The sequence below is a fragment of the Lygodium microphyllum genome, chromosome 30 (assembly GCF_053477565.2).
Source record: "Lygodium microphyllum isolate KBCC chromosome 30, Lygodium_microphyllum_v1.1.10, whole genome shotgun sequence".
In the NCBI taxonomy this organism is placed as follows: domain Eukaryota; kingdom Viridiplantae; phylum Streptophyta; class Polypodiopsida; order Schizaeales; family Lygodiaceae; genus Lygodium; species Lygodium microphyllum.
Genome location: NC_141164.1, coordinates 88148118 through 88165556, shown reverse-complemented (window position 1 = coordinate 88165556; position 17439 = coordinate 88148118). Strand labels below are relative to the sequence as shown.

The 17439-nt window shown below is 38.7% G+C and overlaps 1 protein-coding gene across 1 annotated transcript; it reads left to right on the top strand.

The window, feature by feature from the left end:
• Positions 1 to 10018: 10018 nt before the first annotated feature.
• Positions 10019 to 12719, top strand: LOC148010084 (cocosin 1-like). Its single transcript, XM_087672778.1, has 5 exons — positions 10019 to 10544; positions 10721 to 10911; positions 11065 to 11412; positions 11564 to 11781; positions 12019 to 12719. Exons 1-5 carry the CDS (start codon positions 10127 to 10129, stop codon positions 12305 to 12307), a joined length of 1464 nt encoding a protein of 487 aa, XP_087528904.1. The 5' UTR covers positions 10019 to 10126; the 3' UTR covers positions 12308 to 12719.
• The last annotated feature ends 4720 nt before the right edge of the window (positions 12720 to 17439 follow it).

Here is a 17439-nt window from a genome sequence, read left to right as displayed (position 1 = left end):
AACGAGGAAAAAATAGGGAAGGAACAAATATATATCTTTCAAACACCAATAGGATATATGAGATGTCATAAGGGAGCCTTCATAAAGAAAAAGAAAAGAGGTGTGGAGCAACTATCTGATTTGAAGTCCCACGATTGCAAAATGATTCAAGTAAGGGTATCCCTAACCATGAATATAGTAATTAGTAGAGTAACTATGTTCAAACTTTGGGGTATGATGGCTTTTTCCTCAACTAATCATTTGATCTATGAATATTGTTTACATTCAGTTCGTACTTCCTACTAGCATATCCCATTGTGTATCCAAAGATGTACGTGATATCATTTACAAGATGGGAGAGCTTGTGAGGTGTGTATACAATGTATTTTTTTATTATATATCTTTGAATTTCTACACAAAAATAAACAATTCTCAAATACATCTTGACAGATACGTGAGCTCGAAGGAAATTGATCCAAACACATTGCAAGATGCTCGAGTATTATCTGTTGAGGTGGTTTTTTTGGTGGAGGAAATTTTTCCTCGATCCATTTTGACTACTCAATTACATTTACTCATACATTTGATTCATGAGATCGCACTTTGTGGGGCAGTTCATATCGCGTGGATGTTTTTTCTTGAGAAACAATTTAAAGTTCTAAAATGGAGGAATGAAGAGTCATGGGATGTGATCTCAGGTAAGTTACTCATGAATATATGTGTGCATCGCGTGGGTTTAAAATAAGGTATTTTTAAAATATTATTTTTATACATTTTTTACATCTACGAATGAGAATGTGTAATATAAAGGGGTTATTTACAGATTGAATCGAAAAGGGTTATGTTTTATTTAGAAAAAAATCATAGATAAGGATATTTATAAATAGGCCTTGAATGCACGTGATGTAAAGGATATACATATAGTAACTTCCCTGAGGATGTGATACCAGAATCCATAGTTAAATGCTATAAATATGCATGTCTCTTATGGACTCAATAATTATTATTCTGTTGTTTCTTCTTATTTATCATGTTTGCACTTTCTCTCTCTTCTCATTTTGTGCAATTAGCATTGGGGGGTGAAATCCCCCATATCTTCCCCCCCCCCCTCCCCTCTCCACCATCATCCCCATTCAACCCCTCCCCCTCTTCCCCTCTCCCCCCTCCCCCCCGCCAAATAATAGTCTCTTCTTGGTTCACTTCCTCTTTTTTCGATAGAACTTCAGGGGGAACGGAATGCTCTTTAAACTTCTGCAAGATTGAGCTCTCAATCTCTATATCATAGTTGTATATGCCTTCTTTTGCTCGAGGTCTTCCTCTTTTTCTAAAGAGCTTTTTTCTAACTCCCTTATATAATTTTTGTAGTTGATGTCAATAGGGGGCACCATGATTGTGGGTAGCTCTAGAGTGATGGGAGAGATTGATAAGGGTATGTTAGATTTCATGAGACCTATGGCCTTGATCAATTCATACTCCTCATACCCCTTCTTCCTTAGGTGGCAAAACACGCCTTCCTCGGTCTGCTCCTCATTCATTTGAGTGATCTCCTCAATTTTCTTTGCACTCTCCAAGATATCTGAGATCAAGCCTTCAGTTCTTCAAGATCACCCATATATGGTGTATAGGCCATAAATGGTACCTCTCTAAATAACTCTTGGTGCTTAGCCATCATAAGCCTTCATTAGGGTTGTGTCATATAATCTTTGTGTTTCACCCTCCACTTGATCAACATCTCTTATCAAGCTAGCAATGATTGCTTCTTTCAATCCTACATACGTTGCCTTCTGTTGGCCCTATGCCTATTGATGCTCTATTGTCTACTTCTCATGTAATTTGATTTTATCTCTTTTTTAGGTTAAATCAAGGGAAGTTTTTTCCATTTGTGGTTCATGTCAAGCATCATCTTGCATCGATTTTCTCTATCTTCCTCCTTGACTTTGAATACTTTATTTTTTTCTTTTACCTCAAGATGTTTCTCCTATAACTCTATGTCTTTATCCTTGATCTGCATTTGGAGCTCTATCACCTTGGTACACCTCTACTAACAGGTACTCCATGTACTATGCATACACACAGATCAACTCATGTACAGGGATCATCTAAAGTACATGGATTGGCCGAAGCACGTGCATCAAGTGAGGTAGAGGGTAGTGCCCATCGAGGGAGGAGGAAGAGTCGTGTAGGAGGACGCGGAGGTTGAGGGCTTTGTGGGGGTTGCCTAGGAGGTGGCTCTCGATCACCCTCATCGGGAAATGAGAGAGATGAGCCTTCACAAACGTACTACTCTGTCACATATGTTGGTGGTAACTTGCATAACCCTAAGGAAAGGGAAGTGATAGCCTACTTGAGGAGTGTCGTGTATGCCACATACAAAGATTATATGATTCCCTTCAAGCACCAAAAAAATGGTTTGTGGCAAGAGGTGCTATGGGCAGTACATAGAAGGTACTCTAATCCCGAGAATTCACGATTCTCAGATGATTGGGGATAGTCAAAGGTGAGAGACGCACTTCATAATAAGAGGTCTCATCTTATGACGCGCGCTAAGGAGTCGCTGCGGAGACAAGAGTAGGGGCGCCTTGGATATGGCCAACCACCCAATTGCCACCGCAAGGAGTCGAAAGAGGCCAAGAAGAGAGTAGCAGAGAAAAGGGCGTCACCAAAATGCAGAGGCACGACGTATCCAGATGGCAACCATGGGATCATCACATTATGGACTGGGTGGCAGGGAGTCATGGGAGGTTGCGTTTGTAAGTATTATTTGATTTTTTAAAAAAATAAATTTTGTAATTTGTTTAAATTTATTACGTAGTGTGTTCTAATACATTGTATGTTAAAATTGTTTTGTAGTATCATATCGTTGGTAGGATGCCTACTAGAGAGGTCGGCTACCATTGAGGTCATAATCGGGTGTCCACTTGGTAGCATTTCTACGAGGAGGGAATAATCACAGAGGAGAAATATAATCGTGCCATGAGGATTCCACAACCAGAAGAGGTATGCTTTATATTTTACATGAAAAATATAGGTAACTCTAATTTATTATTTGTAATGGTATTTATATACCTTAATCCTTTGTGTAGGTGAACCCTGATGCAGTTGAGGATAGCGAAGGGGGGACTAGCAATAGCAGTGGTGGCAGCGGTAGGGCACCGGCAACGGTGGTGGTAGGAACGATGATGCCTCTTCTGAGGAGATGTAAAGGAGCCATATGCATGCATGCATCCCCTTGGCTTGTAGTTTTCATTTTTGATATGGATTACTTTCAACTAGTGCTTGTGACCATGACCATGCTTGAGGTCACAAGTACTAGAACTCGTCATGTAAAAATGTTTCATCTATATATACGAAATTTCGTGTTCTACATACATTGTTTTGTTTTCAGTACAAAAATCTTTGAAATATGTACAAATATTTCAGCACGTGTAACATGTTTCAATATAATAATCTTTCTCTATTTTCCCTAAGCATACAATTTGATGTTGATGGGGGAAAGAAAACCACTCTAGTTTTTCTTTCATACCTTTATTTTGCGTGTCTATCCGTGTGTCTAAATTGCAGGAAAAATGCACGTCTATTATCGTCAAAAAATTGCAGAGTACACGCCTTTTTAGACGCGCAGTTACACGCGTGTATAGACGTAGAATATGAATATATCTACTTTTTTATAAATATGATTATATATTTATGGAGCGTGTCAATAGCCGTGTCTATATGTGCGTGTAGTTTTCACTATAAGCACGCTTGTAGACACGAAATTTTAGATGCACCATTAAACGCGCCCCACATTTTTAAACACAGTTCAAATATTGCATCTCAAGCGTGTCTATGGACCCTTTTTGTTGTAGTGTGGGATATCTTGAAAATAGGTGATCTAGAGAGGGAAAATAGATGAGAGAAAAGAAAGATGTAGAGAGAGAGAGAGAGAGAGAGAGAGAGAGAGAGAGAGAGAGGTAGAGAAATTGGCAATACACTAGGGACTGGAAGATGGGCTAGTCTCCCCCTTGTGGAGTTATATTATTGACAAGGAGCAAGCTCTTCCATTACACATAAATCAGCTCTTACTTGTAGATCTTGGAAACAAGATCATGGTTCCTTGCACGGTATACAACCGGCTAACACTTGCATAACTTGGAAGTTGACACCTTTTGATCCTTCTTGAGTCTCCTTCTCTCCTACAGAATATTTGTAGGGAACTCCTCTTGGCGCTTGATTTTAGCAGAGCTTCCAAAGCACTTAAACCTTCTCTTCTCCTCTTCGAACTTGATTTCAATAGAGCCTCCACAGCACTTGATTTCAGCAGAGCTTCTGTAGCACTTGCACGTTCTCTTCTCCTCTTGGATACATGCAAAGTGATGCTTCCTTTTACCTCTCTCATACGCAAGGAGAGCCTTCTCTTTTATAGGCTTTCAAGAGCTTCTCTTCTTGGAGAGAGACTTGAGTTGATCTTCATGCAAGATGTGGTTGTTCCAGGACCTACTCTAGAGCACTTATTTCCAGATATCTCTTTGTGCATTGTTTGGATGAAGAAACGTCCAACACAAAAGTTGTAGATCTCACTATTTCCAATAACCCCCGTGGACCATTTTTAGAGATCATCTTTTTATCACGAGATATTTTAAAAATGGATTCACTATGTCTTTTTTAAAAAGAATACATTCTCAAAGTGTACTCTTAACTTATGGTCCATGCAACCATCTTAAGGAGAGTTCATTAAATTGCATTGGGCCTCAACCTTAAGATTGACTTCCACACAAAAGCTTGTGTCTTTTTAGACCTTAGAAAGAGAAAACCATTTCTCTCCTCACTTCTGGAGGATCATGTCTCTTGTCTTTCTTAGTGAGAGAATTACCTATCTTATCTTTCTTAATGAAAGAAAAGACATTAAACCTTGACTTGCAAGGAAGAGGATGGCCCCAAATGAATGCAATGCTCATTATACATAAATAAATGTTCCCATGCATCCCCGGATGCACACGTCCATGCATATACACAATGCTAATGGACCTCCTTTTCTTAGAACTTAAGCCATCTTCATTTATGTGTAACTCCTTGGTTATTGTGTAAACTCTTACACTTGGCAGACACTTCTTTCCCCCTTTATAACTTGTACTGCCTGTACTAGATATCCCCATCATAGTGCTCTGATCACCTCATTAAGTGATGCACTAGGAATACTGGTCTCTAAATGGTCTGATGGCCATGCTAGATCATCATCAACACTTTAAAGAAAAGTGAGTCATTAATCTATTGACATGAATTTATTAAATAGAGAATGCATAATAAGCAATCAATTTAGTGACAAAGAGAGAGAGAAAGAGAAAGAGAGAGAATGCTAAGGAAGAGAGAATGTTGAGGTGTGGAGAAAATAATTAGGTCTACAAAATGGTTGTAATGAGAAATTGTTGCCTAAGTGATGGCACAATATATGCAACACAATATTTTTCTTTCTTAAGTGATATAAAATTTGCTACTTAAGAATGACATTTGCATTGTATAAGTGATGAAATGTGGTAGATGTTTTGTAGGAGCATAGATGGTATTTGCACTGTATAAGTGATGAAAATTCATGTAGCTATGGACCCTTTCTATAGTAGTGCACATTATATATAATAGAAGATCAGTTGATACAGCATTTAATTATGGCATATTTAATGGCATGATAAACTGTTAAGTGATTTACAAACACATCAATTTATATCATAAAAGAGCTAATACATACTAATAAAAAGGGTCATATAAAAAGTGAAATAGAGATTTAGAGTATTTAATTACATCGAAATAACTACTTCAATAATTGCACACATGAACATATACACAAATAAAAGCATCCATAGTCTCACACATCATCCATACAATCTCGAATTATAAACTCTCAAAATACATTTGGAAATTGTAACATAGTCAAAGAAAGAAATATGATGTGAAAAAAATCATTAAAATAACAATAAATTTAACTAAAAAACTTATTACTTTCCTAGTTTCAAACATTGTATAACTTTAAGATTGAACTTGGGATAGATAATGTTTATAAAAGAAAATGTAAACTTATTCATAAAACAATACTTTGAATATTTTCCAAGACAATTTTAGATAGTTGTGAATGAGGGTTATCTTCAATCCATTAACAAAAAATAGTTCAAATGGTAGTATGGGATCTAATGGACCATATCCAGAGATTGAAAGTGGCAATAAGTATGTAGTTATGCTTACGTAATAGTCAACTCAATAGGTCAAGGAAAGAGTAATTCCCAAAGCAACAACCCATTAGATATCAACATTTTTAATGGAAGAACTAATTATGAGACATTTATGCCCTTAAGTTTTTTTTTGAGAAAATGGGAAAATTTTCACATAAGAAATAATGTAGATACTTAGCAAGGCCATGGAGCATAGCACGTTTTTGCATTGCCATATCACCCTCAAACCAACACGTTAATAGAGAAACTTAATAAAACTATCAAAGGCATGATAGCAACGTAAGTTGACCCATCACATGAAGAGTCAAACATGTATTTGCTCTTATATCTTACATGCATACTAGACCACAATTTAGGTAAGTTGACCCATCCCAATGAAGAGTCAAACTTGTATTTTCCCTTACATCTTACATGCATACTAGACCACAATTTAGGTAAACCCATTTAAATCTCTCTATGACTAAGATCCTAAGCTACTAGCATATCAATGTGGTAAATGTTCAACCAGAAAGATAGGATGTAGTGGGCGGTACACCCATTTGAGTAGAGTCAACCCATCATGATTTTGAACCTTTAGAAAAACCTATTGATATCATGATGAAAAACAAGAGAATGGGCTAAATCTTTTATGCAATGATGGATAGGTCCATACAAGCTCCTAAAAGAAATAAAAAAGGAAACCTATCTTTTAACAACATCAACAAAATAAAACTAAGACTATAGCTCACGTGTCCTAGATCAAATCCTTATATGAAGGAAATAGAATCATCTAAACCACCCCAAGCAACAACTTGAGAAACAAGATCATGACTTGAATAGTATGGAAGAAACAAAATATGATGATGAAGGATAAGAGAGATTAAAAAATGAAGGAATCAGCAATGGATATACTAATATCTGCATGTTGTTGTAGTAGTATTGCTCCCAGTCTTGCATTAAATCCCTTTTTGTAGTTTAAATTGTTTTGTGAAATCTAAATAGCTTACTAATTGGCTTTCTTTCCCCCTTTCTTCCATGATAAGGGTTTGAAAGCTTTACTCACATGCTATTTCCCACAAATATTTGTTTCCAATCTTTAGGAGGGCCCTAAATACATGCGTCTTTGATACCAAGTTTGGGTTGAACCTTCTGGAGAGAAGGTGACCAATCCAAGGAAGCTTTGTAGTTTTTTTATTGTGATGTTGAGTGAGGAAACCAAGATATTTGAAATATGTGGTACCCCACCTAGATTTCCATAGCTATAAATTTAGGTTATACTTCTTGATTCTTGCTAAAACCTCTAACGGTGGCCTTATGTTCATCTTAGCTTACTATGTAGATTCATACATAATCCAAGTAGATGCCTAGCACTTTCAATTGTATCAAATCCCCAAATATTCCATTCCCCATTCTTTGAAATGGATTTCTTGTATCTTGTAATCCAAAGGGCACTTGTGTGAATTGATACAGACTGGATGTTTTTCTAAAAGCTATTTTGCAATGCATTGATTGAGGCTAATGGTATTTGCTAGTACCCTAATGCTAAGTTGAGTGAGGTACCTTTACTTTCCCAAAGCATCTAGTAGGTGATCTTATAATACACATCATGCTGTGTAATCTTACACATGGCCTAAAATCAACGCAAAATCAATATGTGCCTCTATCCTTCTTTAGTAGAAGTGGCTTTGAAGTCCAATCACTTAAAGATGATATTATGACTCCTTTGGCAAGCAGTTCTTTCACTTCTTCCTTTATGTAACGATTTTCTTTTGGAGATCTTTGCCTCATGGCCAGCTTGATTGGGGATGATAAACTTGTTTCGAATTTCATGAAAAAACCATATATGCACGTTGCTAGTACATGTCTATTGCTTTTTGAATAGTTATGTGCGTTGGTGTAGAATTTCTCTAATTGTTTTGGAAGTGTGTCTCAGGTGGTACTACTGACTCTTGATCTTTAATATGCATGCACACTATTTCTTCTTGGTTTTCTAGGGCTACGATTGCGATTGGTTGTGCTATGTCTATTCTAAGTTGTCATTTGTGGAAGTTTATTGTTTGTTTTGTTTCTAACAAGTAGTCGAGCCTAAAAAATTATTTGAAAAATTTATGTAGGGAGCATGTAGAAATTGTACTCGTATTTTTTGTTATCTACATGCATCATTATTTGCATAGTGTGTTTGTCTAATATGAGTTTTTATTGATTTTGAATAGTGCTAAGGTGTTACTAATGGAAGAGATGGTACTCCTTGTGTTTGTAAGGGCATTGACTTGTTGGCCTTGAACAGTATCAATATTGTGCATATATTTTGTCTTGAAGTTTTTTTTGCTCATTGATGTGGGGAATGTTTGGCCTTTTTCATCTATTCACTCATATGTTTTTTGGGTTGCTGTAGACTCTGCTAGGTTCAGATGTCAACACTTGTAAATTTTGTATTTGTGCTCTTTGTATAAGTTTTTGGCATGTTCGTAGTTGTTGCCAAAGAAGCACTTTGGATGTCCTTGAGCATCATTGAGTGATAACAATCTTTTACTTGTCGGTATCAATTGTGTGTTGGCATTGAATGTCTACAGTGGGGTCTATTGCTACATTGATGCCGACAAGCTAGCATACTTATAAATCAACTTGAAGCATATTCACTAGATGGCTTGTTGGCTATTTGCTTCAATGCACTACTATGCTATCTGGATTGCATGGTGAAAGGTTGTAGGGCCTTGATCTTGAACCATGCAATAAATGCCATGGATTAATCTTGGGCAAAGGAAAAATAGCTTCATTTCTTTTGGCATGGTGGGATTGGCTTCTTGTAGGAGTATTTGATCTAGATTGATGGTGGAAAATTGGGCCATTCGTTGTTTTGGCTCTTGCTTAAGATTATCCAGCTGTTTGAGTGATGTTTTTCCACTTGTTAATGCCTCTTTCACTAAGCTCCAATTCGACTTTGTTTGGATGGGCTATTGCATGAACTAAACCATTGTTATTTCCTAGAGAATTGTTTAGATCTCTAATACTTTTGGATCTTCCATCCATGCATGATAATTGGAATCATTCTCAAAATGGTTTATCTAGCTAAGGACATCTTCGATTCCGTTGAAGGTTTTGGCTGGACTTTGGAATCTATTATTGGTTGATGAGCTTATTTATGTGCTCCTAAATTTGCTAACCTCTAATTTGTGTGGTTTATCTGTAGCATTAAGGAAGAGATTGTGTGAAACATGTGCTCCCGAGTGGTATGATGATGTTCTTGTGTGAGTTCAAAGTCCATGCTCGCATATTGACAATCGGTGAATTCGGGTCTACATAAGGAGAATCGGGACGGCTCATGTTGGAAATTTTAAGAGAAGGTGGGTGAGTTTTATGGCTTCACGTCTAGTGAGGGAGAGAGATGTTTGTAGCACGTCAAGAAGCAGAGAGGGAATAAACGACTATTTGGTGTCTAGTGTCGACCCTTTCTTTCTTCTATTCTCTCTTGTTTATCTCCCGATTATAGATTGGGCAAGAGCACTTGAAGTCTTGATCTGTTACATTGTTGTAACCGTCGGCGGATATGGCAGTTTGCCGCGTGTTGTAGTCTGGCATACCACAATACATTAAGGGATACAGATTACAAAAGTAATACAATACTTTATATTGTAGTATATTGCAAATTTTTATATTATAAAATAATATCAATCAACTAATGGCATTACAGTGGATTTGGCGAGCTGACTGATTATCATATACATAAGCGAGCGCAGCACCTGGCGGCGTGTGTAACATGCAGGATCAGATGTGGCGCCGGGTTCAAGTCGAAACCACACACCTTCCATTCCCGTCTGATTGTCTGGCGTCATATAATAGTGGACGGAACTCGCCCTCGTTCATTTCATACGGCTGTTTGTAAAACGGGTAGTATGCACGCAGAGTAAAGTTGTAAGCCAAGTATCTAGTACAGTCTTACCGAGTAATAGTACATCCCCGTGGGTACGATGGTGGGTGGGTCGACGACGATGTGTCACGATCGACTGCATCTACGAATGCAAGTGACAGCTTGTGTGGCAGCCCTGGCGTTGGTGCTTCCACTAATTACGGCGCCGCTGCTGCAGTTTACTGCTGCAGCTGAATTGAATGATGAAGAAAATAGGGATTGCAATAGCAAGAAAGGCTGCGGCCAGCAGCATGGATACTACAAGGGCTCCGACATCGACCACAGGATGCAGTTCGAGGCGGAGGAGGCCGAGGAGCGATTGTTGGAAACGGAAGGGGGATCGATCCGTCGCTGGAAGGACACGTCGGGCATGCTGACCCGAATGGGCCTCATGGATGCCAGGCTGGTGACGCTCAATCCGCACGGCCTGTTGCTGCCGCAGTACGCGAACTCTCATCGCATCTTGATCATCCTCGCAGGTATGGGTCACGGTTACCACGTCAGAGTCCATACGACACTTGATTACCGTGCAACTTTCTTATGTAGGATATATTGATGTTGGAAGAATCGCCAGAATGAATGTAGCTTACAGAAAGCGATTGCTTTATTCATAAGCATTAACGTTGGAAGTATATTAATTGGCTGCTAATTGCAGGTTGCGCCAGGATGGGGATGATGTTGCCTGTGGGGATGAACGCCAACGTCCGACACGTCAAGAGAGGCGAGCTTATTGCTGTTCCGCATGGGCTGCCCCTCTGGATGTTTAATGATGGGAAGGAGCCATGCTGTTTCCTTACGATAGCCAACATTCGGGGCCCGATGATGCACGGCCGGCACGCCTACGAGGTGTCTATATATATATTTATATATATGTATACATGTGGCGCTTCCTCCGTTCTTAATAATACATCTAGGGGAAGTTGGTTTTCTTGTTTGAAACATTTTAATCAGAAATTTGAGCCAATCTAACTAAGATATCGTACGACGAACTGCATGCAGGCTTTCCATCTCACGGGCTCATCCCATGAGGAGATGGGAGGCATCCTGCGCGGCTTCTCCACGGACACGCTTCGTTGTGCCTTTCAGATGGACGAGGAGAGCGTGCGCGAGCTGGTGAAGAACCAGAAAGGCGTGGCCATTATCCGGGTCAAGCACGGACTAGAGCTGCCAAGGGCAACCATCGAGGAGGGCGACGCGGAGGCAATGGTGGATTTCACGTACCACCTGGATCGAGCGCACCGCGACTCTCTGGTTGCTGGAGCTGGCCAGCTGACCACAGCGAATGCCCAGAAGCTGCCGGTGCTCAAGCTCATGGACATGGCGGCGACGTGCCTCAAGCTGGAGCCGGTACGTGTCTGCGTGTCACTTACAAACAATAATAGTGGACGACAGGCAGCCAGACAGTACTAGACTAAGGATTGCTGATATTATATATCCGTGTATTTACTTAAAACATCAATTGTGTTTCCTAATACCTATCCATCATGATATGTACTAGAACGCCATGGTCACCCCGGGATGGTCCCCCAACGCGGACCAAGTGATCTACTGCGTACGAGGGACCGCCCGAGTGCAGGTGGTGCTTCCCAACGGCGAGCAGGCGTGCGACGAGGAGATGCGGGAGGGGAGCCTCATGATGGTGCCCAAACTCTACCCCGTCACTATTCGAGCTGGCAAGGACGGCTTCGACGCGGCGGCGGTCTTCAACTGCCACACGTACGTACATTCGCCGTTGATTGTCGATGGGTTCTAGTCATATGCTCTTTCGTAGAAGACCATAAGGAGTCAGGACTATTGCCGTTACAATCCATGTATGTCACATGGATCATGATCGGTATCTGTCTTGGATGATCAGGATCAAGTCTTTCTTAGATATCAGGCTTTCTTCACTGCCTTTTTTCTGATATAAGACTAGTACTTGTTTATAATCCATGTGCTGTCATGGGACTGCAGCCCCTTGTTCATGTATTTCGCGGGCAAGAACAGCATCTTCCGCGTCATGCCCCGCGAGGTGCGTATGGCAGCCATGCAAGTGGGCCACAAGCTCGACAAGAAGCTGCAGGAAGCGCACCATCGCCACGCGGTCCTCCTGCCACCGTCTCGGGACGACAGCCAGTATAAACACCGCCACCGTCACCATGAGCAGTTCAACGACGAGGAGGACGATAGAGCTGATGCGGACTTGTTGACCACCTCTTCTAATTGGAGGTCTTATTGGAAGGCGCCGTTTCAGATCCTCTAGAGATGCGCGTTATGTGGGAGGAGGATATGACACGGGTTCTATACATACTATGATATTTTTCTGTGCGCGCGCCGAGAGAGAGAGAGAGAGAGAGAGCGGTAGGTAGGTTATGAAAGAAGGCTCTTCTGCAACGAGAACGTGTTGTGTAAAGGAGGGGTGTAGATATCTCTGCTGCGGCGAGTGTACTTGCCTTGCCTTGTATCCATCCAAACAATCGTTTGGATACCCGGTGTAAATAAAAGGAGGTGCGGGAAAAGAACTCCCTTGAGCATCCGAGTTTTGCACCTTCATTATAGATGTTTTGCTTTGGAACTCCGATATGTTTGGTTCCCAACTATCCTACATACCCCCCCTTAGAATCTAAATAAATGAAGACCCGTTTTCACCAGTTTAACGATGTTTGGGATGTGAGCTTCTGTGTAAAATACTCGCATGTGAGCTTTTCTTAAAAGCGTAATTTGCTTGTGATTTTCTAGTTTGAAGTTTTAAATATTCTTTCGATCCATTGTTGAGTTTCAAAATCATCATTTTTGAATGTCGAAATGGTGAATTTTCCAATTTTGAGCGTATTATAGCTCTCTAATTTAGATGTTCAAGAAGGTCAATTCTTTCTAAAATGGTGAAGAGTTCACTTCTCCTTTTTGAAATGGTGATTTTTATCAATTAACTTAATTTTATGTTATTGATTTTGATTCTCTTTTTAGATTGGTTAAATCTCTCATTTGGGTGAATTTTGCAATTCTCAATTTTGAGAAAAATTTTGAGGTCTCACATTCTTAATGTTAAGAACGTTAGGTGGTTTTCACCATCAAATTTTGAGAGAATTTTGAAGTCTCTAACTAATGTTAGGTGGTTTTAACATTTCCTTAAGGAATCACATTTTTCTATTTCAAAGAGTCCTATTTTGGTGATTTTACAAATTTCAGCATTTTTAGGATTTTGAGGTCTCAAAACTCTTAAATTATACTCTTTATAATTTTAAGTTTCCAATTTCTTTTCTTAACTTCTCTAATATGAAGCATACTCTTCTCTCTTTTGAAAGGGTGATTTTTCAATTCTCTCAATTTCTAAAACTTTCTTCATGTCCCAAGCTATCACTATTTATATGCTTTCTAATTAAGGCTGATTATAATATATTCTCATAAAATATATATTAAATACAACAAATTTTTACTTAAATCTAAAAACTCCTTACATAGGATTTCATTCAAATCTAAGTCCATGCAAATACATTGTATTTCAATTGAAATTACATTTTTTTAATGTTTTATGTAGCAAAAACTTGATGTTCCTTACAAGATGGATCTTTGGAATGTGAATTTGACATCAAGATGTCAAATGAACTTGATGTCAAATAAAATTCCTTCAATTTATTTGATGTTTATATAGCAAAAATTCATTTAAGTGTACATAATTCCATGGTTCTTTACAAAATTTAAGATATCTCTCTCATGCATGGATAGTTTTGAATTGAGATTATGAAAAAGAATGCATAGATAGATGAATGGTTCAATATTTCAATTCGATTCAAAACTATAGCGAATTTCACTTATGTCGAAAGATAACAGTCTCCATTGGGGGGAGAGAATTTTACATGATGTTGAGATTTAAAGTCTATTTACTATCCATATAGAACGGATAGCAAAGTGGGTATATCTCTACTTTTATTTATATAGTGCATAAGCTAAAGTGGGCAACATTGAAGTTAAATTTGTTCAATAATATACAACCCACATATAGCAAAAGTGCCGCTTTAGTCCTTGGTGCTTTGTGTACCATTTCTTTAGTTAGAATGATCAATGTATTTGGGCTCGACAAACATAGACAAACAATATTGAGTAATAGACAAAATAGATACAATATTAAAATGATATATTGAATCTAAGCACAAAATCTACAAGCTCTCTCTCAAAGAAGTCGTAGCCACCTATACTAACTATGAAAAGTGTTGTATCTTTGTCATTTTTGTGATGAGGCATATCAACAACTCGGGCGGGTCATTTATGAATATATGTATATATAACGTAAGTTCAAAATAAGGGATTTTTAAAATAGCATATTTATACATTTTTTACATACAAAAGGGTGGCATATAATAGGGTTACTTACAGATTGAATAGAAAAGGTTTGTATTTTATTCAAGAAAAAATCACAAATTAGGATATTTATAAATAGGCCATGAACACATGTTATATAGAGAATATATATATTATGAACCCCCCGAGGTCAACAAGTATAGTAGCAACATCAAATAAACAAATTACTATGTAGTGTTCTTGTGATGTTGAGGCATGTCACCAAGTATAGTAGCAACATGAAATAAACAAATTACTGCGTAGCGTTCTTTCTTTCTTCCTCTCTTCATTTCTCTCTTCCATCTCTCCCTCTTTCTCTCTCTTTCTCACTCTTCTATTCCGCTCTCCTCTCCATACTTATCCTTAAGCTTGTGTTATAGATGTTCAAGCTTACAGTTAAGCTTGACTATTATTTAGCTAGAAAAACTTTATAACTTTATATATTTGAGTATGAAGTTCCATATGCAATTCTTCCATGTTTGTTATGTAGCAATTTTAGTGATAATGTTTAGACATGTGACATGTTTTAAAGTAAAAATACGTTTATAGATAAGATTTAGCATTGTTTAAATACATGGAGAATTTAGAAAGGAGAATATGTACTTATATAGTTCGAGTCAATGATCGTGAGTTTAAACATTCTTTTTTTTGCTAATGACAGCAACATGGTATTTGTCATGACAGAATCTTCAAACACCATACGGACCACTTCTGTCAGCAACTCAGGAGACCAGCAACTCAAGAGACCAAGCCCCACTCCAACCATCCTCTGGAAGAGGAAGATCCATCGTTGAAAGCTTCATGTAAAAGGCCAATTTTTGAAATTGATAGTGAACAAAGAAAGAATGGTCTAAAGGAACATATTCTTGGAAATGCTCAAATGTAGACCATAGCAGATCCATCCTAGACTGCAATCGTTCCACTTTATCTTGAAATAAAGAACACAAGGTAGCCTGTCTCTGGAGAACTGCCAAGTCCTGCTTTGATAGAGAAGGAATTAGGGGAACATTAGGGCTTGGAGGAACAGACCGTGACTGTGCCAGTTGGTCTTGCAATTGTTTGATTTGGGAAGCTTGTGATGCCACTATGTCATTAGCAGTCTGTAAGACTGAGAGTTTGACATCTAAAAGAGTCTGAAACTCTTGCGCTTCTTTGGATATCCTCTCCTTCTCCTCTGAGATTTTAGTGACCTCGGATTGAGCTTTTGTTAACTGAATCTTCAAAGAAGATATCTCTTCTCTTTGGGTCTCAATCATTTGGGTTTGTTGCTCCATCTGCTTAAATAGATCTGCTAGTATGTCTTTAGTAGAGACTAACTCAGATGTTGCCTTATGCAACTAGGAGAATCCAGATCCTCTATATCAATTGGTTCTGACTCTTCAGAAGGTGGAGGGGGAGGTACTGGATCAGATGGAGGAGGTGAAGGCACACCCTTCTTTAAGCCTGAGTATGCCAAGAAAGCAGATAGGTAGGATCCATAGGTGACGTTGGTGACATTGCCCCTGGTTACTTTAACGAAATGTTGATCCATCTTTCTGAGTAGGTAAGTGCTCCAATCAATAGCTACTCCTTTTAACACCATCCTGGAAGCTGTAAAGAGCTCTTTGGACAAGTAATGGAATGGTATCTTTGTAGGCATAAACCTATCTTGGAGGAACTAGCAGACTAACTTCCATACAGGATCAGTGATCATGGAAAAGGAAACTCATAAAGTGTTGATCACTTTCTTGACATCCACAATTTCCTTGGTCTGTTTCTGTAACAGCTTCAAAATCTCATCGTTGGAGAATAGTTGTCGAGCTGTAACAAAGGGCTCTCCTTTGTAGGGAAGAGACAAAGCCTTCCCTAACCCTCGGGGTATCAATGTCATGGAAGTACCATAGACTAGTCCCGACTTCTTGCTGTATGAGGCAAGGAACTCATCACACATGGATGGATCTTTTGGAACCAAGGGGAAGGAGGCAACTACCAAAGTCGCGAGTCCTGCCTTCACGATAGGCTCAAAAGTGAGTAGGGAAGAGTAATCCCTACTAACCAATGCGACATACTGGATAGGGAGAGGAGCGTGAGGCGCCATTCAGATGAAAAACACACATACCACAAACACAAACAATCACAAAGAATGCTTGCAAAACAACCAAAGGGCTATCAAAAAAGAATCAATCCAAAAGAAGGACATTCATACAGACATAGTCGTAACTAACCCAGTTACTACCCCAAACAATACACTGCCTAGAAAAATTTCGGCATGACTTCTATACAGATGCGACCGAAAGCTTCATGCGATACAACATTCAAGCACCCAAGTCCCTGTATCAGGAAAGAAAGAAAGAACTACACACCGCACCCGTAATCGTAACACATAGACAAATTAGACTACCATAAGAATATACATCAAGACTTGACTATAACCTTGACCATCAGTGTCAACTAAAAGACTTATATGCGCCCATCCCACGAAGCATGTTTATTAAAAAGGAAAAAAATGCAATGAGGGTGGATTATTTTAATGAAGGGTTCATTTTAAGAAATTATTAACAATGGGTGACATTTTATTAGGTTATAAATCTTAACGGCGGTTCCTTCTTAAAATTTTAATTACAAATTATTAAGGTGAAACGGTGCTTTATCGCAACCCGGACTACGATTCCCAGACTGGGGCTCTAAATGCAAATTCTTTAATTAAAAATTAATAGTGATGTAGAGCGTTTTTTTTGCCAGTGCGTGCTTCTTCGTGACAGCTGGTTCATTTTTATTACAAATTAAGGTATCTCTTGTGCGTACGTAGCGCGTGCAAAGTGTACGACTGATTGATTTTTAAATTATTAAATTATGTGTTTAGCGCGAATGCACGTGGAAAAGGTGGGTGAATAAATAGTTAATTTTAACAATTAATTGTGATTCAGGGGGAATGGAAAAAAAAACAAATCTCTAAAAATAAATACCTAGTAGGGGTGTGTATGCAATGGCCGGAAGACACACGGAAGAGTCCCCCAAAAGCAATGAATCCAGTCAAACAAAATCAAAGACCATTGACTGAACAACAAAAAAGAAAAA

What these genes read in the sequence shown, in the direction of transcription:
- LOC148010084 (XM_087672778.1), top strand. Translation starts at nt 10,127, where the DNA reads ATGGTGGGTGGGTCGACGACGATGTGTCACGATCGACTGCATCTACGA. An exon ending in CGTGCCTCAAGCTGGAGCCG is followed by an intron (nt 11,413 to 11,563) that starts GTACGTGTCTGC and finishes GATATGTACTAG; the next exon opens with AACGCCATGGTCACCCCGGG. An exon ending in GCGGTCTTCAACTGCCACAC is followed by an intron (nt 11,782 to 12,018) that starts GTACGTACATTC and finishes ATGGGACTGCAG; the next exon opens with CCCCTTGTTCATGTATTTCG.